Here is a 23,586-nt window from a genome sequence, read left to right as displayed (position 1 = left end):
ATGGTAAAAAAAAAAAAGGAAAAGATTTAAAAGGAAAATAAATAGATGATTTGTGTCATTAATTAAATGACAGTAGACCTTGTTTGGGCTTTTTCTGGGTAGTCATCCATTTAATTCCTCAACAAATATTTATTTCGTACTTTATATTTTTATGGGCTCTTCTGGGTAATGGATAATGCTGTCTAGCTGAGGAGACACAAAATAGTAAATGTGAAAAAAGTCCAACTAAAATCAGTAAAGTTTCACAGAAAAGGTGATATTTCAGCTGGGACAGAGGTATGCATTTAACTAGCGGAGAAGAGGGGGGTAATTCCAGACAGAATTTCTGACACAGTAAACTTCAATTAAGTCTATGTTCTATGTTGCTAAAAGTGTGGAGAAGGTGGAAGGAGGTGGGGATCTATGGCAGGATATGAAGCTGAAAGACCAGCATGCGATGAGAAACAATACGAAGGACTTTGACCTTTATTCTGCAAGTAATCAGAGTTACGAAGGAGGGCTAAGCCTTTATACTGAGACCATTCATGGAGCTTGCATGAATATAATAACAACTGGGAATAGCTTAGACAGATATAACAACAGATAAAGAAATCATTATAAAGTTGAATGAAAATTAAACCTTGAATAAAGACTAAGTCTTAGGTACAATAATAATGTTTATCATTAAAAGGCATGAAAGTACTTCATCTGCTCTAACTTAAAAAAATTAAAGTTGAGTTTACACATACTTTTCAATCCCAACTAAAAATTTATGGTGCAGAAAAACTGGCAATTACTATAAAACCACTATTGTGCAATAATTATTATACAAAACATTTGTATATATGTGAAAGTCTTTCTCAAAACAGTGAAATAAAACTCAATTGGAGTTGATGCAAATAAAATTACTATTATGGTAATAAATCCATTTGTGGAATCTGAGTCCTAAAATGTGAACTAAATATAAGCCAGAGGGCAAAACGTGGCTGAATAAGGCCAAACAGATCTTGTAAATCACCACAAATGGAAAAAGAACTGGCCTTTTATAGCTAAAGAGTGAAGTGGTCAAGAAAGAAATTTACAATGAAGGAATATAAATTAGGACCTAAGAGATCATTCAGTCTCTTCTACCTTTTCATTCTCCCTCTTTTCTGCTGACAGTTCTCTCACCATTCCTAAAAAGATTATAGATATCCATTCCAGTAGTTTCCCTTCAACTTAACTTTAGTTATGGAACTCTGCAAAATCCCAGCATATAGAACAAATAAAAATATAAATCTCAGGCTGAAAGAAGTCAGGGGGAGGGGTTCTGGGGTACCCTAACTTGGTTTCCATATGGGCCTTCACCATCCCTCTGAGACAGCTCCCCCAAAGCCTTAATTTTTCAGTAAAATGTGAAACACATTGGTCCTTGTCCAAACCTCTCAATTTACAAATGAGGAAACTGAAGCCTAGAGAATTGCCTAAGAAAAAGATGTTTCCTAGTACTCCTGCTAAAACTAGAATGCTTTCTCTTCATAATCTCTAGATTTCTGGGTTAAAAATGATTTCTTATACTAGAAGTTCACATCATCCCTCTCTATCAAATTCTCATTTAAAATTCACTTGGGTTAGTAACCATCAATTTACTAAATGTCTGCTCAAGACCAAATACTTTGTTAGGGATATGTCATCTATTCTCATTTAACCACCACCAAATCCCCCAGAGGTCAAGAAATTGGGCTCAGAGAGGTATATGCAACTTCCCAAGGTCAGAGAGCTAGTATTAATAGATTGGAATTCTGATCTATCTAACTCCTAAAGCCAAACCTCAGACTCTTGAAGTTCTAATCCCAGTGTTTCCCAAATCTTTGCCTATCTTTTCACATGCATGCACACACGCGTGCTCAGTTGCTCAGTCATGTTCAACTCTTTGAGACCCCATTGAATGTAGCCCACCAGGCTCCTGTGTCCATGGGATTTCTCAGGCAAGAATTTTGGGGTGGGTTGCCATTTCCTGCTCCAGGGGATCTTCCACCACCCAAGAATCAAACCCCCGTCTCCTTTATCTCCTGCCTTGGCAGGCAGATTCTTGGCAGGCACACTTTCACTGTGCCACCTGGGAAGGTCATTTATCTTTTCACAGGCTCCCAGAACTGTAAGTGATATTGTCATTTCACAAAAGATGTACTTCCTCATCCAGGCTTCTCAGGGAATACCTACCTCATGCTTCAGCCAAGCACAAAGGCATCATGCCTACCTTAAACCTCTGAACTCAAAATTCAGAACTATAGAGATGCTCACCTTCACTCCCCCACTCCAAATTTTGACAGACTCCTACAACTTCCAGGGAAAGATGAAAACTCTTAATAAAAGGGCTACGAAAGCAATAACGCTGAACTGAGCATAAGACAATAGACTGACATTTTAGATTGAAAAAATATTATATATTATCTGGTAAGATATTAGAAATTTGAACTTAGGGGCTGCTTTGGGACAAAAGATGACTGTCACCGCGAAGTAGGCTCCAGAGCTGGCATTAAATAATTTGAATTTGGCGGGAGGTCAAAGGAATTTTAGGGCATCCTCTGTAAGCAGGAGTTGAAGTGACTGTGACGGTCAATCACAAAAGGGAGTGTAGAGCCAGAAATGACAATAAATTATTGGTGACGGAAGGTGAGTTTAAACAGATGGGACTTGGGCCACCGGACAAGTCCTCAGCATTAGGGTTCTACAATTTCGATGAGCTTCAGTGCCTGAAAACCACAAAACCCCAGTCCTCGCCACCCACTCGGACACCCCAACCCTTTTGGCCTTACCTTCTGTTGGATGTAGCGAATCGAATACTTCGGGGTAATAGTAGGGCGAGATCTGAAGCTGGTTGACCAGGGTAGGCTGCTAGGGGCCCTCAGTGACGGCGATACGGGGCTGGCGGCCCCAGGAGTCAGGGAAGCTAGGAGCAGGAGCAGGAGGGAGCAGCGCCCCATGGCTCAGGACCGTGGCTGCAGAGCGGGTAGAGGGGAGACAGGCAGATGCACGCAGCGCCGCCCAGCCCACAGCTCCGGCCCCGAGACAAGCCCCTCCTTCCCGGGGGAAACCCAATGCTACCCCGCCCCTCAGCAAAGCCTCTCAAATTCGAATTGCCAAAGCCATTCCGACCCCCGTCCCAGTCCCACAGGGCGCCGCCAGGTTTCATTTCCCTCTTGTACCGTCCCCTCTTTATTAGAGTTCACCTTTATTCCCTTCCGACTCAAAGCCTACCTTTACCATCCCAGGGCCCCTCCTATCTGACCTCTGAACCCCATTCTTAACTATATCACCCCCCACAAACACTTTCTCCCACCCTATATCCTCCCCTTTATCGTCACTGCCAAACCCTGCCCTGTCCACCTCTATTTCATCGCCACATCCTTGTCCTCCGCAAATCCTGCATAAGCGTGTGCATGCGTGCAAACGTGCCAGGCCGCTTGGGTCGTGTCCAACTCTTTGCGACCCTATAGACGGTAGCCTGCCAGGCTCCTCTGTTCATGGGATTCTCCAGGAAAGAATACTAGAGCGAGTTGCCATGCCCTCCTCCAGGGGAATCTTCCCAACCCAAGGATCTGACCCAAGTGCCCCACATTGCAGGCGGATTCTTTAGGGTCTGAGCCACAAGGGAAGCCCCGGGAAGGGCTACTGCCAACTTAAAACTGGCACTCGCCACCAGCTCTACAAGGACTAAATCATTCACTAGTCACTCAGCCCTGACAGTCAAAACACCCTGAAAAGAGGAGCTCAGGGTACAGATCTGCTCCTCCTGACTGGCAGCGGCATCTGTCAATCCGTGTTAATGTGTTCATATCCTGCCCTTTTCACTAAAATCATGTATACTACTAAGCTATCCCCACTAGGTCTGGCTCCTTTGCACCGCCACCTCCATGCCAGCCTAATCACCTCCTAGGGCACTCTGTCGGTTGGTCACCCCTACACATGCGTGAAATCCACACAGTCCACTTCTCAACGCAGGTCGCTCCGGAATCCCACTAGGTCCCGGTCCCTGCTTCCAAGCTACGGCCCCTTCCGTCTTCCGGCACCCAGCTTCGGACCCCGCCTTCCCCTCTCCTTGGGGGCAGTCCCAGCCCCAGGGGGCGGAGTCCCCTTCGGTCTTCGTGACTCTCCCACCACCAACTTCCGCTTCTCCTTCCAGTCAGCCAGGTGAACCTCGGTCTGAGGGGCGCTCCCACCCACTACCACCCTTCCCGGGGTCCCTACGCCTGGCTGGCTCAACGCTGCCTCAAAACCAACTGTACAGACTGTACTACTGCTCAATCAGTTGGGAAAGGACACTTGCCTAAGCCTCTCGGACAAAAATGGTCGTTCCCAAAACCTCACAAGTTGTCGAGCTACATCGCCAACCTCGGCGGCGTCGTCTTCTGATTGGCTCTAAGGCCAGACGGTCATGGCGTCACTTCCGGCGGAAGGAGGCGCGGGAGATTTGATTGGAAGACACCCTCTTGCCGCTTGAGTCTTGGGGTCCGCGTCGCTGATCTTCGCCCGGGCAGATTCCTGGTCCTCTGCCTCAGGTGAGGAGGTGCGGGAGGAGATTCTCGGGGAGCAAGGGCCGGAGACTCCTAAGAAGACCTTTGAACGTCGTTCTGAGTGAGCATTCAGAGCATTCTATGTTTTTTTTTTTCAGGAGTCAGTCTCTTCTATAAACGGGCGGTTATGAGAGTAGAAGAGTGAGGTCAGTTCTTTTCATTTTAGACGGTGCTGTTGCAATCAGTCAGAGAGCGTTTGTGTGTGCCATCGACCTGGAAACGAGTAAGTGTCTGGAACCCGAAATACAGGGAGGAAAAAGGTGCTACTGCAATTTTTGAGGTGCTCGGAGGCTCGTACACAGCGGGCTGCTATGCCCAGTAGTACCTGCTGAAAAGGGATCTTTTCCAAACTGCTTTGATGACTCAGAGGGACAAGTGCTCACTGAGCAGAGTGTTCAAACCAGAAACAAGTTTTCTAGGTACCTTCCTTGTCTCTCACATCAAGCCGTACCAACCTCTTGAATATCTCAAACCATACACTTCTCGCCAGTTTTACTTCGGTTCAGCACAACTGCTTCATAACTATGACTGTAGCCTCCCAGCTGATCCTTTCAATTTCCTTACGTTCCAATCCAGTCTCCACGTTGCTAGGCTGATAAAGTACAAATCTGATCAGGGCACTCCCCATTAAAAACCTTTCCTTTGGTCACTCCTGTTTGCCCTCAGGTTTAAGTCTAAACTCCTTAAAGTGGTTAACAGGGCCCTTGTCTGGCCTTTGCCTAGTACTCCAGCTTTTTTTTTCACCTCTCCAGCCCTATGCTCCAACCACATGGAATTTCCTTTTGAGTCCCTCTAATGCACCATTCTCCCTCACCTTCAGACCCCATCTGAATCCCATCCCACCTAGTTCTTAATCATTGTTTAGGTCTCAATTTATGAAGCTTTCTATCAGGAGGCCTTTCATCATCCTGCAAAATTGGGTCACAAAGCACCCAGTAGTTACTTACTTATTCTACAGATAGTTTTTTTAACTGTCTCCCTCTGTGCCAAGAACTTCTAAGTACTAGGATCACAATGGTGAACAAGATGTGAGAATCCTTTGGAACTTAAACTTTTTGTGTGTGGGCTTAAAAAGAATGAAGTGGAATCTATTTGAGTTAGGTTTGTTTGGAAAGGCCTGTGAGGAGTTGACACTTAAATTGAGGCCTAGAAGATGAGAATGATCTAGCCATGCAATAGAAGAAAGGAAGAAAATTCCAGAGTGAACAGGTTATGTAAAGGCCTTAAAGCAGGAAAGAACTTAGCATCTTAATGTTCAAGAAACTAGGAAAAGGCCAGTGTTGCTGAAATGTGTTCAGCAAGGACAGCTGCATGAGGTGATTTTTTTCTATCTGTAACCCTGTCCCCTTCCCCATCTCTGGAACTTTACCTGTCATAAGTGCAGTGAACAAACTGTGCTTGATACTCACTAAGAGTTTCCTGAGTAATGGTTTAAAAATATTTTTCATCAGTATTTCTCCAAACAAAAGAGGTTTTGTCTTTTTTGCTTATTTGATTTTTTTTTAATCTCCTGCCTCCCTCTCCCTTTTCCAGAATTTTCATTTTAATGTCAGAAGATCATTTCTCAGGGACTTGTTATGACTGCCTTTAGAAAGATTAGACAAAGTATGCACCCTTGGAGGGAGACCATTAGACAGCTTTAATAAAGCAACTCAAAGTAACTACCATTTCCATAGCTGAAGAGTCTGTCCTATAATATATGAAATGAGAAATCTGAGATCAACAGAATGACAAGATTTTCTTGCAAAGCAAGAGCAGTTTGAGGAGGAATGAAGAAAGGGAGAGGAGTTAGTCACATCTCCTTTTCTGTATGCCATTAGAAGTGTGGCCCAGTTTTTTAAAGGAGTGATTTCATCCTTTGGCCACAATCTTAGACTAAATGAGTCCCCTGCTATATTTTCTCATGGTATAATGTACTTTTCCTGTATAGAATTTTCTACCTATCTCTTACTAGGCTATAGATCTAGTGACCAGGTAGAGACCTTGTCTGTTTTGTTGATCACTTATATTATTCCCATCAGCTGGTATTTATCAGCTGCACAATTAATTGATAAATAAGTAAGTATATTGAACTTGGACTTCCCAGGTGATACTAGTAGTAAAGAATCTGCCTGCCGATGCAGGAAACACAAGTCGCGAGTTCAATCCCTGGGTCTGGAAGATCTCTTGAAATAGGAAATGACAACCTGCTATGGTATTCTTGCCTGGAAAATTCCATGGACAGAAGAGCCTGGTGGGCTACATCCATGGGACCACAACGAGTCAGATGCGACTGAGCACATATTGAACTTATTAAATTGGAATATGGTTTGTTGACTGTGGTGGAACTGAAAGCAATATAATGCTGTATTACCATCCTCCCCAATAAAATCAAGAAGAAAGATAAACCGCAGGTAGATACCACATATGGAATTGTTCCCAAGTCTGTGATCATGTTTTCCTAACTTTAGTGTTTGCTCATTCCTCATGCTTCATTCAGTTGTCCATCAAACATAAATTCAATACTTAAAATCAGACGAGAGAGAGAGAGACAAAACAAACTAGATGACCAAAATCATAAGGAAATACTATGAAAACAGCAAAGGGAATGACTAGTAGTGACTGCCTAAAAGGATCTGATTTCATATTTGTCCACTGCCAATGGATGGAAAGTCTTTTTGCCGTTTGCTGAGTTTACCAAATGAAACGCAAATAATAAAAATATCTTAATGACCTTTTACATTTCAGTTCTCAAATTTACCATTGTTATAGTTTTCTGAGCCTATTTCTCCACTAGAGGGCAATAAACCCTTAAGTAATAACTGTTTAACCAATTTATTGCCTTTAAAATATAGCAATTAGTGCTTACACAATTAATTTAGAAATTAATTCCCAAATATTTCTGCTTATATATGTTTTGCATTTACTGGTGACTTGATAGACCAGGCCCCCATCTTCATGAAACTTTCAGACTAATGAGGGTAGAACTAACAGAAACAAGGGAGCATATGTACATTTTCATGATGGCGTATATCACAAGTGTGGTTAAAGGAATAAAATGGACGATATCATGGAAACCAAGCAGAAGAGAGTATTTATTGAAATGAAAAGGGGCTCTCTTCAGGTTAACATTAAAGATTTAATGACGAGAATGAGAGCCAACTATCTGAAGAACTAAGGGAAAAGCTTTATAGACAAAGAGAAAAGTAAGAACAGAAGCCTGAAAAGAGAAGTTATTTTGTGCATTTAAGGAGCAGAAAGAAGGCTGGCTTGGCTTGAAGTGTAGTGATTAAAGAGGGCAAGTGGGACAAGGTGAGGTCAAAGAGGTGCTGCTAGATGAGCTAAGGCCTTACAGGCATTGTGGGGAATTGAGGCTTCATTTCAAACTACAAGATTTTAAGCAGATAAAAGACCACATTTTCAGGAGGGAGTTTTGCCCTGTTTTATCTCCCCTAGCTCATATATGGGCTTCTGCTGTGGCTCATGGTAAAGAATCTGCCTGCAGTGCAGGAGACACAGGTTCAATTCCTGGGTCAGGAATCCCTGGAGAAGGAAATGGCAACCCACTCCAGTATTCTTGCCTGAAGAATCCCATGGACAGAGGAGCTTGGTGGTCTACAGTCCATGGGGTTGCAAAGAGTCAGATATGACTGAACAATTAACACTTCACTTTTTAGCACATAGGTAGCTGTACCACCATATTAACACTGTACCCAAACTGGATTTTAGAGATGTTCAGAGAAGATGCATTTACTGACGTACATTCCATCATTTGCCACTTGGCAAGAAGGAACTTGAAGTCAGTAGCACTAATAATAGCAGTGTTCTCTGGCCTGCCTTTATACTGTGTCACCTCTTCTACCTTATCCTTAGAGATTGCCATGTGGCCTAAGGTGACAGCCAAATCTAGGAATACATATCTGCTTTTGGTAGAACCTTATTAGTCATGTATACCTAAGGGTACAAAAGCAAGGACTTCAACAAGAATTAAGCAGGGTGAAATGTCTTTGTTTTTTCTTTTTTTTTTGTTTCGTATGCCCCCTTTAATAACATAAACCAGTGATTTATGTAAATCCATTTATCTATAATTTTTGTAAGTTTCCATCTTACTGCCTTCAGTGGCAAGATTTTATTTTCACAGAAATATTCTGATTGATAGACAGGATTAATGTCACTTTAAGATATCCATTCCAAAATCACACTTATAAATTTGCGATCATCCTCAGGATGAGCTATATGTAAAAGATTTTTTTATGATTTTAAACTAATGACTTCCACTTTATCAAAATTTACTGATGCCAGTCTCCGAACGTTTCACCCATTTTCAGAAGTTGAAAGCTTTTGCCATGTGTTTACAAATGAAAATTTATTGATATAGCTTTATCTTGAACATCTACAGAGACATTTATTTCAGAGCATTTACATTATGCTATATATAAACTAATCAGTTTTAAAATTTTGATAAACCAACATTTGAATTTTTAAAAAATATAAAAGAGGTGAATTGCTATTTTATTGTTTTACTTCTCTGATGTGTTTTATACAAGGCTCATAAAGCACTTTGAACTCTCCTTTGATTTTTATTTTTCTATTTGTACACTCTAAAATGTCTTTTTTTCCCTCTTCAGGTTGTATAAAAATGTACCCAGCCCAAATACTGAAATCTAATGAAGTGATATTTTCCCGCTAAAAAGAACTGTTTCCCACCAGTTCAGGTTTAAACATTCATGTAAGTTCATTTACGTTCTTTCCTGTTAATGGTAGGAACAAGTTCTGTATAGCTCTTCTTTCTAAAATTACCAATATTTGCTTGAGCTACTCTGTTTTAAGTCTTACTTTCTTAACTATGTAGAAAAAGAAAATTAGTTTTCCAATATACTGACACTTACTACAAAAAACATCTATTGACTTTGTAGTGAAGGTTAGGTGATTTTCCTAAGAATTGAGTTATTCACATGCAATTAAAGATTTGCCAGTCATCCCACGGCTACTTTGTTTTGCAGACCACAGTGGGAACACATGAATAGAAGAAGAAAATTTCTTCTTGCCTCAGTTCTTGCTCTCCAGAATTCTAGTTTTATATATCCTTCATGTCAAAAGTGCTTTTCTCGGATAATCCTGGTCTCCAAAAGGTAAATATAAAGCCTGAAAGTGTGAGAAGGAAAATATAAGAATTCAACCAACCACAGAATATACAGTACCATAGTATTCACTGTTGGGGTTGGGGGGGGTGGGGAGTGGAATCCATGGTTAAGTATACCTCTGCAGTTCAAACCTGTGTTGTTGAAGGGTCAGCTGTATAAAGTTAGTTTGGGGGGAACTTCCCTGATGGTCCACTGGTTGAGAATCTGCCTTCCAATGCAGGGGATGCAGGTTTGATCCCTGGTCGTGGAAGTAAGATCCCACATGCAGTGGGGCAACTAAGCCTGTACACTACAACTACTGAGCCTGTGTGCTCTAGAGGCCGCACACCACTACTACAAAGAAGCCTGCTTGCTGCAGCTAAGAACTAACACAGCCAAATAAATCAAAACTTAAACGAAGCCTCAAAATTTTTTTTAAGTTTGGTCCTTCATTTGAGAAGATTATCATATTCATATATGTGTGTGTGTATGAATATGATAATTTCATATGAAGGAACAAACTTAACATATACATAAATTAGAGCAAAGAAGGCAACTCATTTGTCCATATAAGCCATCCACCCAGCTCAAACTAGTAATTGTTAGTTTCCAAGACGTGTCTGATTCTTTGCAACCCTGGATTACATCACGCCAGGCTTCCCCGTCCTTCACTGTCTCCTGAAGTTTACTCAGATTCATGTCCACTGAGTTGGTGATGCTCTATCTAATTACCTCACCCTCTGCCGCTTTTTTCTCCTTTTGCCTTCAATCTTTCTCATCATCAAAATCTTTTCCAACAAGTCATCTCTTCACATTAGGGGGCCAAAGTATTGGAGCTTCAGCTTCAGCATCAATCCTTCCAATGAATATTCAGGATTGATTTCCCTTAGGATTGACTGGTTTGATCTTCTTGCAGTCCAAGGGACTCTAAAGAATCTTCTCCAGCACCACAGTTTGAAAGCATCAATTCTTCAGCTCTCAGCCTTCATTATGGTCCAACTCTCAACATCTGTACATGACTACTAAAAAGACCATAGCTTTGACTATATAGACCTTTGGCACAAAGTGATGTCTTTGCTTTTTAATATGCTGTCTAGGTTTATCATAGCTTTCCTTCCAAGGAGCAAGTGTCTTTTAATTTGATGGCTGCAGTCACCATCCACAACAATTTTGGAGCCCAAGAAAATAAAATCTGCAACTGTTTCCATTGTTTACCCATCTATTTGCCACGAAGTGATGGGACTGGATGCCATGATCTTAGTTTTTTAAATGTTGAGTTTTAAACCAGCTTTTTCACTCTCACCTTCATCAAGAAGTCCTTTAGTTCCTCTTCGATTTCTGTCATTAAAGTGCCATCATCTGCATATCCAAGATTGATATTTTTCCTGGTGGTCTTAATTCCAGCTTGTGAGTCATCCAGCCTGGCATTTTGCATGATATATTTTGCATATAAGTTAAATAAGCAGGGTGACAATATACAGCATTGATGTGCTCCTTTCCCAACTTTGAACCAGTCAGTTGTTCCAAGTCCAGTTCTGTTGCTGCTTGACCTGCATACAGGTTTCTCAGGAGACGGGTAAGGTGATCTGGTATTCCCAACTCTTTGAGAATGTTCTAGTTTCTCGTGATCCACATAGTCAAAGGCTTTAGCATAATCATTGAAACTAAAGTAGATGTGTTTTTGGAATTGCCTTGCTTTTTCTGTGATCCAACAGATGTTGGCAATTTGACCTCTGGTTTCTCTGACTTTCCTAAGTCCAGCTTGCACATCTGGAAGTTCTCAGTTCATGTACCGGTGAAGCCTAATTTGAAGACTTTTAAGCATAATCTTGGTAATATGAAATAGGTGCAATTGTACAGTAATTTGAGCTTTCTTTGGGATTGCTTTTCTTTGGGATTGGAATGAAAACTGACCTTTTCCAGTCCTGTGGCCATTGCTGAGTTTTCCAAATTTACTGGCATATTCAGTGCACTGCTATTCCATAACAAGTGACATTTTGGGTATAGGAGTGCCTCTAGAAATTAAATCAGGGACTGTGACTTGAATGTGTGGTCTCTACCCTTGATTCTCAAAATGTGGTCTGAGGAACAGCTGCATTGGCATCACCTGGGAGCTTGTTAGAAACGCAGAAACTTGGGCCTTGTCCCAGACATAGTGAATCAGGATCTTTGTTTTTAACAAGATCCCTAGGTGTTTGGAGAAGGAAATGACAACCCACTCCAGTGTTCTTGCCTGCAGAATTCCAGGGACGGGGGAGCCTGGTGGGCTGCCGTCTATGGGGTGGCTTACAATGTAAAAATATATAATTTAGTATATATATTCATAATTGCTAATAATGCGTTAACGCTAGCAATGTGCTAATCCTAGTCTTTCTTAGGCTATCGTTGATATTCTCTATTTATAAGATAGTTCATTCTTAACCATACCATTCTTGTATTTATCATCCAAGAAAGAACTCCCGGCAAAGAATCCAAAGCCTTGGATTTCGTCATAAAAATCACTAACTTTGTCACCTTGGGTAACAATTCACCACAATTTCCCAGTTATGTGAATGGGGCTAAATGCCTTGTTTACCTGTCAAAAACAAATAAAATATGTAAGTTCAGTTCAGTCGCTCAGTCGTGTCCGACTCTTTGCAACCCCATGAACCACAGCACGCCAGGCCTCCCTGTGCATCACCAACTCCCGGAGTTTACCCAGACCCATGTCCATCAAGCTGGTGAGGCCATCCAAACATCTCATCCTCTGTCGTCTGCTTCTCCTGCCTTCAGTCTTTCCCAGCATCAGGGTCTTTTCAAATGAGTCAACTCTTCACATCTGGTGGCCAAAGTTTTGGAGTTTCAGCTTCAACATCAGTCCTTCCAATGAACACCCAGGACTGGTCTCCTTTAGGATGGACTGGTTGGATCTCCTTGCAGTCCAAGGGACTCTCAAGAGTCTTCTCCAACACCACAGTTCAAAAGTATCAATTCTTTGGCACTCAGCTTTCTTTATAGTTCAACTCTCACATCCATGCGTGACCGCTGGAAAAACCATAGCCTTCACTAGACAGACCTTTGTGGACAAAGTAATGTCTCTGCTTTTTAATATGCTGTCTAGGTTGGTCATAGCTTTCCTTCCAAGGAGTAAGCATCTTTTAATTTCATGGCTGCGATCACCATCTGCAGTGATTTTGGAGCCCAAAAAAATCAGCCACTGTTTCCCCATCTATTTCCCATGAAGTGATGGGACCAAATACCATGATCTTCATTTTCTGAATGTTGAGCTTTAAGCCAACTTTTTCACTCTCCTCTTTCACTTTCATCAAGAGGCTCTTTAGTTCTTCTTTTTCTGCCATAAGGGTAGTGTCATCTGCGTATCTGAGGTTATTAATATTTCTTCCAGCAATCTTGATTCCAGCTTGTGTTTCTTCCAGTGCAGCGTTTCTCATGATGTACTCTGCATATAAGTTAAATAAGCAGGGCGACAATATACAGCCTTGATGTACTCCTTTTCCTATTTGGAACCAGTCTGTTGTTCATGTCCAGTTCTAACTGTTGCTTCCTGAACTGCATATACGTTTCTCAGGAGGCAGGTCAGGTGGTCTGATATGCCCATCTCTTGAAGAATTGTCCACAGTTTATTGTGATCCACACAGCCAAAGGCTTTGGCATTGTCAATAAAGCAGAAATAGGTGTTTTTCTGAAACTCTCTGGCTTTTTTGATGATCTAGCGGATGTTGGCAATTTGATCTCTGGTTCCTCTGCCTTTTCTAAAACCAGCTTGAATATCTGGAAGTTCACAGCTCACGTATTGCTGAAGCCTGGCTTGGAGAATTTTGAGACTTACTTTACTAGCATGTGAGATGAGTGCAATTGTGCGGTAGTTTGAGCATTCTTTGGCATTGCCTTTCTTTGGGATTGGAATGAAAACTGACCTTTTCTAGTCCTGTGACCACTGCTGAGTTTTCCAAATTTGCTGACACATTGAGTGCAGCACTTTCACAGCATCATCTTATAGGATTTGAAATAGCTCAACTGGAATTCCATCACCTCCACTAGCATTGTTCATAGTGATGCTTCCTAAGGCCCACTTGACTTCACATTCCAGGATGTCTGGCTCTAGGTGAGTGATCACACCATCATGATTATCTGGGTCATGAAGATCTTTTTTGTACAGTTCTTCTGTATATTCTTGCCACCTCGTCTTAATATCTTCTGCTTCTGTTAGGTCTGTATCATTTCTGTCCTTTATTGAGCCCATCTTTGCATGAAATGTTCCCTTGATATCTAATTTTCTTGAAGAGATCTCTAGTCTTTCCCATTCTATTGTTTTCCTCTATTTCTTTGCATTGATCTCTGAGGAAAGCTTTCTTATCTCTCCTTGCTATTCATTGGAACTCTGCATTCAAATGGGTATACCTTTCCTTTTCTCCTTTGCTTTTTGCCTCTCTTCTTTTCACAGCTATTTGTAAGGCCTCCTCAGACAGCCATTTTGCTTTTTTACATTTCTTTTTCTTAGGGATGGTCTTGATTCCTGTCTCCTGTACAATTTCACCAACCTCTGTCCATAGTTCATCAGGCACTCTATCAGATCTAGTCCCTTAAATCTATTCCTCACTTCTACTGTATAGTCATAAGGGATCTGATTTAGGTCATACCTGAATGGTCTAGTGGTTTTCCCCACATTCTTCTATTTAAGTCTGAATTTGGCAATAAGGAGTTCATGATCTGAGCCACAGTCAGCTTCCAGTCTTGTTTTTGCTGACTGTATAGAGCTTCTCCATCTTTGGCTGCAAAGAATATAATCAGTCTAATTTCGTGTTGGCCATCTGGTGATATCCATGTGGAGAGTCTTCTTTTGTGTTGTCTGAAAAGGGTGTTTGCTATGACCAGTGCCTTCTCTTGGCAGAACTCTATTAGCCTTTGCCATGCTTCATTCTGTACTCCAAGGCCAAATTTGCCTGTTACTCCAGGTGTTTCTTGACTTTCTACTTTTGCATTCCAGTTCCCTATAATGAAAAGGTATCTTTTGGGTGTTAGTTCTAAAAGGTCTTATAGGCCTTCATAGAACTGTTCAGCTTCTTCTGCATTACTGGTCAGGGCATAGACTTGGATTACTGTGATGTTGAATGGTTTGCTTTGGAAACAAACAGAGATCATTCTGTCATTTTTGAGATTGCATCCAAGTACTCTATTTTGGACTGTTTTGTTAACTATAATGGTTACTCCATTTCTTCTAGGGGATTCCTGCCTGCAGTAGTAGATATAATGGTCATCTGAGTTAAATTCACCCATTCCAGTCCATTTTAGTTTGCTGATTCTTAGAATGTCGACATTCACTCTTGACATCTCCTGTTTGACCACTTCCAATTTGCCTTGATTCATAGACCTGACATTCCAGGTTCCTATGCAATATAGCTCTTTACAGCATCGGACCTTGCTTCCATCACCAGTCACATCCACAACTGGGTGTTGTTTTTGCTTTGGCTCTACCCCTTCATTCTTTCTGGAGTTATTTCTCCACTGATCTCCAGTAGCATATTGGGCACCTACCGATCTGGGGAGTTCATCTTTCAGTGTCCTATCATTTTGCCTTTTTATACTGCTCATGGGGTTCTCAAGGCAAGAATATTGAAGTGGTTTGCCATTCCCTTCTCCAGTGGACCACATTCTGTCAGACCTTTCCACCATGATCCATCCATATTGGGTGGCCCCACACGGCATGGCTTAGTTTCATTGAGTTAGACAAGGCTGTGGTCCGTATGATCAGACTGGCTAGTTGTCTGTGATTGTGGTTTTTCAGTCTGTCTGCCCTCTGATGCCCTCTTTCAGAGCCTACCATCTTACTTGGGTTTCTCTTACCTTAGACGTGAAAACGTTTGTAAATTGTAAAACACTGATGCATATTAATTCTAAGATTTGCTAAGAATTTTGCATTAACTCTAATGCATTATTAAAACGTAATTTCTGAACAAGTTCTAATATATGTTTAAAACATTTAAAACACTAATTCATTTCACTAAAGCTTGGTACTAGTGAGGTTTTATCACCCTAGTAAATGGATTACCTTCACTTATTCTATGACCAGAATACAACACAAACTGCAGCCAGTTTGGTTAAGATTATATGAATGGATGTCACAGCTCCATTATCATTGTGGATAAAAAAATAATTAGCACAGATAATGAAAGTGAATCAGTAACTTATATGAAGGATTAACCTTTGTTCAAAATAGTCACCTTGTGAGTCATGGAATTTAGGCTCCCCCTAGTGGCTGTCTTGGAGAAGGCAGTGGCACTCCACTCGAGTACTTTTGCCTGGAAAATTCCATGGACGGAGGAGCCTGGTGGGCTGCAGTCCATGGGGTCGCTAAGAGTTGGACACGACTGAGCGACTTCACTTTCACTTTTCACTTTCATGCATTGGAGAAGGAAATGGCGACCCATTCCAGTGTTCTTGCCTTGAGAATCCCAGGGAGGGGGAGCCTGGTGGGCTGCCGTCTGTGGGGTCGCACAGAGTTGGACACGACTGAAGCGACTTAGCAGCAGCAGCAGTGGCTATCTGGAAGCAATCAAATATATACAGCTGTCTTTTAACGTTATTTTCTGTTTGCACTTTTCCACCTTTTTTAAGCCAAATGATTAGCGACATGAAGAAAAAACATTCTAGGATTAACCATTACCATAGATGTTTTAAGGGGTCAGTTTGCTAAACTAAGAATGTTAAAGATGGATAGCAGTACAGACAACTGGAAAAGAGGGAAACAGAAGCAGAAGTGGCAGGAAAGCAATGTTTAATTATAAGAGAGCAGCAGACTAAACACAGTAATTTGACAAGATCTGTACTAGACTCTTTAACTTTCTTTCCTTATACTTTGCCTCATTTTATCCTTCTTCAATCCTGGATTTCACAGGTGATTAAGTTTAAGTTTAAAGATCTTAATATGTATCCCGAGACCAGAGAGCTAGTACATTACAGTAGTGTTATACTTAACACAGTATTTTTTTATAAGAAAGACTTTGACCATAATTGCAACACAAGTTAAACAAGATGTTTTGTACCTAGTTTCTGTAATCTAATGAATTCTCAACATATTTCAATGAATTTTTAAAAAGTTAAGTTATCATAGTGAGAAAAATATGACTAGGAACGTTATAAATATTTAAAGATTACTCATTGTTCTTTGAACAGAAGATAGACATTAAATTTTAGGTCTTCTCTTGGTGTGGCATTTACTTCACTATATTTTAGTTTGCCCCCACCAGTAAAAGTAACTTAGAGAAAATTTAAAAGAGGTTGATCTGAAATCATTTTACAATGTAAGTTGTACATTTTGTACGGAAAATATTTTTAACCTTTACTTTGCCAGATTTATTTTACATCACAAAAAAAGTTAGTGAACATCTCTTTTTTCCCCGCACTTTTCCAGGTCTAACTGTCCAAAATGTGGCTCTACTGGTGAAGCTGAAAATGCCATTTACAGATACAAGCTTTCCTTAAAAGTTGCAGAATCAAACAAATTATTTGGCATTACTGTGTTTGGAAGCTGCTTAGATGCATTTTTTGGTCTCACGGCCACTGGTTTGCACAGGTAAGAATATTTAAAGCATTCTTTTTCCTAGCCACGTACGTCAAGTTTGCAGATATGTGTTTTTAAAATAATATGCATTTAGTAAAAACGTGACCACTCAACCTCAAATCATCAGTTCATTTAAAAAGATAAGAAAGAAAGAAAAAGATGTTTATTTTCTGAATACATATTGTGATGACGTTAAACCATGCTCCTTTTATTCAGACCAACTAAACGGTAATTAGAGTATTAAATTACAAAACTTTAATCTGAGTTAGAGAAATACAGATGAAGAAAGTAAAATCATTTCAAACTGAAGGATTATTCAAATCAAGTGGCTAAGGTCTCTTGAGGAAGAAGAAGCTATTTGAAGAAACATTTACATATCAGAAGTAGAAATTTTGTCATTTATTTCATTTGCATTGCAACTTCATCTGCATAATTGGACCTGTTAAGATGGTGTCCTGACAGTGTAAGTGTATAGAGAGAGAGAAAATCTCTGTCCATCTCCTTGTAGCTGTGAGCAAACTGATTTGAAGAAAGGAATAGCCAAGGATCACAGCCAGGATTGCCAGTGATGAGGAAAGACTTCCCTCTGCATTGAGGAGAAGGGCTAACGATCCCACCACTTCTCCCGCTGCCACTTTTAGAATAATTGTTAGGCCTGGTTACTAGACAGGCATCTACTTTATTCACACTTGATCAACTGCTTTTGTCTTTCTGCTGCTAAGCTAAGTCGCTTCAGTCGTGTCCGACTCTGTGCGACCCCGTAGACGGCAGCCCACCAGGCTCCTCCGTCCCTGGGATTCTCCAGGCAAGAACACTGGAGTGGGTCGCCATTTCCTTCTCCAATGCATGAAAGTGAAAAGTGAAAGTGAAGTCGCTCAGTCGTGTCCGACTCTTTGTGACCCCATGGACTGCAGCCTACCAGGCTCCTCTGTCCATGGAGTTTTCCAGGCAAGAGTACTGGAGCGGGATGCCATTGCAAAACACCTACCTGTTAAAGTCACGTTTCTTTTTTCTATATGTAACTCAAAAGTTTCATGCTTTCCCATTTTTTATTTTCTTTTCAATTAAGGTACATTCAGGATCCCAGTGAAATTCCAGAAACTCTGGGCAGTGATACAACTCAAAACCTATTAACTAAAGCAGTGGAAACTTGCTTTGTTGGACAAAACTTTGTTTTTGGAGTGACGGTAATTGAGACTAGTTTTGTTCTTAGTATTATGCTAATATTTCCATTGTAATGAATTTTCTAAGTAGTTTTTAGGAGTCATAAATGTGAGGGTCTGTAGAAACCCTTTAAACTACATAAAAATAGTCTATAAGTGATCCTTTAAAACATCATGTATATGACAAGTTCCTCTTTCAAAAGCTAGAAGAGCACTGTTGAAAGGCTTTCAGAGCTTTAGAAATCTAAGTTTATTATAAATTCACAAGTGTTAGGTATTTTGTTTTGATATTTGGTATTTACTGTGCTCTCTAAATTCGGTTTAGATTCTATACTAAAACTTTCATCAACTCTTATCTACAAAAAGGAAGAGGGAAGTAACATTGAAAGCAAAGTAACTGAGTACTGATAACTCTCAGAATAGGTTAGGAGGGATGGTCTTAAATATAAAATTGACTGTAGAAAAAGTCTAAAGAACGTGCTGACTCTTAAGGAATAATCCTTTTCTGTCTCTTGTATGCTAACGGGAGCAAATGAATATTTTGCCTGTATTGCAATTAGGGCTTTAAAAAAGGGAACACAGCACTTCACAACTGAACAGTGAGAAAACCCAAAGGGAAGTTGAAACTAGGAGCTACAGAGGTTTTCTGTGTTAAAATCTTAGATGCCTCTTTTTCTCCTTTTTTGTTTTTAACAATACAAGAACATTCCTTTAAACATTCAAAGTTTATGGAAGCTAGTGAGAAATGTAATAGTAACTACCATTTATTGAACAACTACTATTTGCTAAGCACCACAATTTTTTGTGTGTTATTGCTAATATAATAATCCTGCCTTTTTATCCTTATTTTATGAATGAAAAAACTGAGGCTCCTAATAACTTATGTAAAGTCCCCACATTAGGAAATGTTTGGAACAGAATTTGAAGACAAGTCTCTTTACTCCAAGGTTTATTTCCCCATAATTACAATTCCCTATATAACCCTATCATGCTAGAAGAATTGAATTATGGGGGTGAGAGTTATAGCTACATCTGTTTTAGCCTTTTAAATCCCTGTTTCATGTTTAAGTCAAAGGAAAAAAAAATTTATTCTCATTTAAATTCATTTCCTTCTTTCACAGAATTTTGAAAACCAGCATGGAAATGGTTCAGGTTCCAGTAACTTCTCAGAGCAGTGCTCAGACCACAAGAGAGTAGTTAAAGCACTCATAGCTTGCCAGATCATTCCACCAGACCCAAGTGTTGTAGGCTTCACTGTCATTGACTATTTCCGTCGGCTTTTGCAGCTTTCTGCTGTCAGGAAACTTCACTGTGGCTCCCAGACACCTAATAGCCACTTACTTGCTTTAGAAAGTTCGAATAGTGATCTCAGCAACTTATGCGGCCCTGACAGCCGTTCTTGTTTTGAGCCCCATGACAAAGATTATTTTCCAGGATTCTGGCAGCTATCACTAGAACTCACTTCTGTTGTTTCACAACTAACAGATGATGGTTTTTCAGCTTCAGAACAAAGCAAGGCCATTGGTACTCTTCACCAGAACAGAAAGTGCATCTCCTCTGCAGAGGCCACTGGTTCCAATAGCTGCCTTGATACCATTCAGGGTTCATGGAGCCTTGTTTCACATATGGACAAAAAGAGTTCAGCACAAAAGTTAGATGAAGAACCTGGCCTACAGGCTAATCAGCCAAGTGCAGTTCATAGCAATCATCATGAAATTGGAGTTCCTGACTCTAACTTATTCCCTATGAAAGTACAGGAGCGATTTGAACCGAGGAATACAAAATCCTTCCACAGTGCAGTGGAAGTTACATATTCTCAGCATGAGATAACATGTCACCAGAATCAGGAGGTAGATACCCCCACCACCTTTCAGCAGAGATGTATGTGTTATCCATCTTCATCACTCAGACTTGAGAAAATAGCCAGTGGTTCCCAGGACTGTGACCTCGAAATCTGGGATGACCTGCCACTCTCTGAAAGCCTTAACAAATTTCTGGCAGCTATCGAAAGTGAAATCGCTATAAACCAGACAGATGCCAGTAGCAGGAAATGTTGTCTAGATAATGACATCAGTAAACTACATGTGGACCACAGCAGGTTATCATTGACTCCACAAAGAACCCCTGGAGCCTTGCATACACCACATATAGCCTTAAGGTCACCACCAGCAACAGTCAAAGCAAACTCCAGCAGAGATAACTTCCTTTCCAACCATGAAGCAAATCCAAGTCCTAGCGTTCATAAGGAATCACAGCCAGAGAACAGAGCAGAGGCTCTCTCATTTAGTGGTAATAAAAGAGATATTTCTGAACATTCTCTACCAAATGTTCATCTGTCAGTTCTGTTTCCATCTTCAAAAGGCTCAGGCACAACAGTTGCTCTTAAGTCTATGAGAATTCTACCACGTGAGACTGAAATTTCATGTAAGCACAATACTTCAGAGGCTGACCATTCTTGTCTCAGCAGCAAATATAATAATGGATGTGGAGAAAAATCACTTTCAGAAATGAGTGAAAAGTTGACAACTTTGCATTCTAGGAGGTATAATGTTGTTTCCAACTTTCCCAGCTTAGAAAATAAACAATACTGTAGGTGGCCAAAGAATCAGGGCAACAGTTTGACAATTTGCAGGAAACTCACATATCCTTTAGAAGCTCTTCACAGTACTCCAGACAGAAGTATGAATACATTGAGAGCAATGCTTTATGAACACACTGGTAATAACCTAACACAGAACTGTTCTACTGGTCATGAAGGCAATTACAGTGCTTCTGTGGATCTCTTTGATGATAGTCCTAAAGAGATGGACATTGTAACAGACATGACCAAAAGGTCACAGGATGTTTTATTACAGTGGGGAAAGTCTTTGGCAGAAAGTCATCATATAGAATCTGATTTTTCACTGAGATCACTTTCTGAAAATTCCAGCCAGTCATCACAAAAATTATTCTTGGAAAACACATCTGCCTCTCTCTATCCAAGAACCTGTCCCTCTCCACCTCATTTTCAGTCAGATTCAGAATATGATTTTGAATATAGCCAAGACTTTGTTCCATGTTCACAGTCAACTCCAGTTACTGGATTCCACCAAAGTAGGATTCATGGGATGAAAGGAGCTTTCCAAAAATTACCTGCTTTTTATTTGGACCTTGATGCCAACTATAAAAAAACAAGGATTTCCTCTGCAAATGACGCACAGCAAGCCACCCCTATCTGTCAAAAAAATATAAAGACACCTAGCCAGAAATCCAGAAGCCCTACTGTATCTGGTATTACACCACCAGAGATCTCCAACAACCATCCTGTCACTGAATGCCTTGAAACTGATGCTGACGAATGGGTCCCTCCTACCACACAAAAAGTGTTTCCTTCAGAAATGCTTGGATTCCGGGCCATGGGTCTAAAGAAATGCCATGCTGCTTATAATTCTCCTGATCAAAATGAGTTACCAAGAAAAAAACTGAAATATGTAAAGCAAAGAACTGGTAAATGCTTAATTAAGAGAGAGTTAAATTTAAAGAATATGCTTACAGCAGCAGTTATAAAACAGAAAACTCCTGACTGTAACAATATAAGGTCAGGCTGGATTTCTAAAGAGTCAGTTTTGGGACGTGGTTCTTGTGCGGAAGTCAAACGTTGCCTCCCGTTTTCAGAAAATTGGTCACCTTCAGCACATGAAGCTAAAAGTGCTTGGTCTCCTGAATTGTTCTCACAAAATGTCACCTAAACCCAATTTCTGAGCTTTCAATAGTACGTCTCTTTGGAAACTGCCTCCAATGTCATGGAGAGCAGACTTAGCATTTTGAAGACTTGACGCAAATAGAAAAGAGGTGCTATTATGCCTATAAACAGGGAAGCCATTGTTTTTCCTAGCGTTTTATCCAGAATGATCTGATTTCAGATAATTTGGCACTTTATCTTGTATTGATGGTACTTAAGTAATATTGTTAATTTTGCTTGTTAAAAGTATTTGTTAAATCACACATACATGCAGAAATAAAGCTTTTGCAGACCAAAACTTAGTCTTTCTAAGTTCTTCAACTTAGATCAGAAAATGCCTGCCAGCTACTGTTGGGTTTATGATACAAAGCTACAAGATCACTGATCTCAAAAAGATTTTAGTCTACTAGGTAAGACAGAAATATAAAAGACAATTTCAGTGTAATACAATAAACACAATGATGGAACTTTTTTAATGGATAGTACATTTATGTTGCTCTGGGAGCATGGTAGATAATCAGTTAACCCAGCAGCATCTGTGGGCTTTGACTCAGAAGAATGGTCAATAAAGACTGAATTAAATGTGAAACTGTCACTATTTTATTTAGTCTGTATTTTTTGAATCCTTTGGAGGAGCCTGCTAGGCTGTACTGTCCATGGGATTACAAAGTCACACACAACTGAGCAACTCCACTTTACTACATGCTAGGTGCTGGAAACTCAAAAGTCCAGACCCTTTACCTCAAGGCCCTTCTTCATGATCTAGAAGAATAAACAAGCAGTTAGTATCAATAAGTTCTATGATAGGAAGGTAATCTCAAAGGGCTAATAATGAGCAAAAATGAGGAATAGTTTCCAGACGTTCAAGTCCTTAGCATCACATCACCTGTGCCCTGTAAAGATCTCTTGCTGTGCACAAGTTTTCTCTAGCAGCTGAGCAGGGGCTGCTCTTCATTGTGGCGCACAGGCTTCTCACTGCAGTGGCTTCTCGTTGCAGAGCACGGGCTCTGGACGCACAGGCCACAGTAGTTGCTGCTCTCAAGTTCAGTAGTTGTGGCACATGAGCTTAGTTGCTCCGTGGTATTTGAAATCTTCCCAGACCAGGGATCAAAACCTCATCCCCTGCACTGGCAGGCAAATTCTTATCCCCTGTACCACCAGGGAAGTCCATGCACCCCATAAAAAAATTTTTATGTGTCTCCGGTCAGCTGCTTTTGCCATTCCCCACAGCAGCTACTCCAAATCTTCACTCTTCATGCCACCGACCAACCTACTCTCCTTGCCTCGTACTTCATGGAGATCACCTGGTATTCCCTTGCCTTCTCACACCCATGCTTTGCGACTTGTCTATATCTCCTCACCCACAACTTTTATCCTGTAATCTCCGAAAATAATGAACACCGCCTCCTGCCTTTCTGTTTGGGCTGTTGCCATTATACCCATCTTCAATATTATCTAATGTTTAGCCCATATTTAAGTTTTTTTACTTGTCCCTACATCATCT

The 23,586-nt window shown here is 40.6% G+C and overlaps 2 protein-coding genes across 2 annotated transcripts in view; one reads left to right on the top strand and one right to left on the bottom strand.

Annotated features, from left to right (window-relative positions):
• Positions 1-4,015, bottom strand: part of PRCP (prolylcarboxypeptidase) — an 86,730-nt gene extending 82,715 nt beyond the window's left edge. Inside the window, exons 1-2 of the mRNA XM_052662291.1 lie at positions 3,892-4,015; positions 2,778-2,960 (exon numbers count right to left, since the gene is read on the bottom strand). Coding sequence (XP_052518251.1) covers positions 2,778-2,945 — 168 coding nt within the window. The 5' untranslated portion in view covers positions 2,946-2,960; positions 3,892-4,015. The remainder of the gene's footprint in view (positions 1-2,777; positions 2,961-3,891) is intronic.
• Positions 4,016-9,533: 5,518 nt separating this feature from the next.
• DDIAS (DNA damage induced apoptosis suppressor) lies at positions 9,534-22,089 on the top strand. Its single transcript, XM_052662541.1, has 4 exons — positions 9,534-9,646; positions 17,049-17,210; positions 18,268-18,385; positions 19,483-22,089. The coding sequence occupies exons 1-4, from the start codon at positions 9,534-9,536 to the stop codon at positions 22,087-22,089; spliced, it is 3,000 nt and encodes a 999-aa protein (XP_052518501.1).
• The last annotated feature ends 1,497 nt before the right edge of the window (positions 22,090-23,586 follow it).

Source organism: Budorcas taxicolor, chromosome 25, assembly GCF_023091745.1.
Source record: "Budorcas taxicolor isolate Tak-1 chromosome 25, Takin1.1, whole genome shotgun sequence".
Taxonomy (NCBI): Eukaryota; Metazoa; Chordata; class Mammalia; order Artiodactyla; family Bovidae; genus Budorcas; species Budorcas taxicolor.
Note: the sequence above shows the minus strand (reverse complement) of the source record. Positions and strands in the feature narration are given on the sequence as shown.

What these genes read in the sequence shown, in the direction of transcription:
- DDIAS (XM_052662541.1), top strand. Translation starts at nt 9,534, where the DNA reads ATGAATAGAAGAAGAAAATTTCTTCTTGCCTCAGTTCTTGCTCTCCAG. An exon ending in ATAATCCTGGTCTCCAAAAG is followed by an intron (nt 9,647 to 17,048) that starts GTAAATATAAAG and finishes GCACTTTTCCAG; the next exon opens with GTCTAACTGTCCAAAATGTG. An exon ending in ACGGCCACTGGTTTGCACAG is followed by an intron (nt 17,211 to 18,267) that starts GTAAGAATATTT and finishes TTTTCAATTAAG; the next exon opens with GTACATTCAGGATCCCAGTG.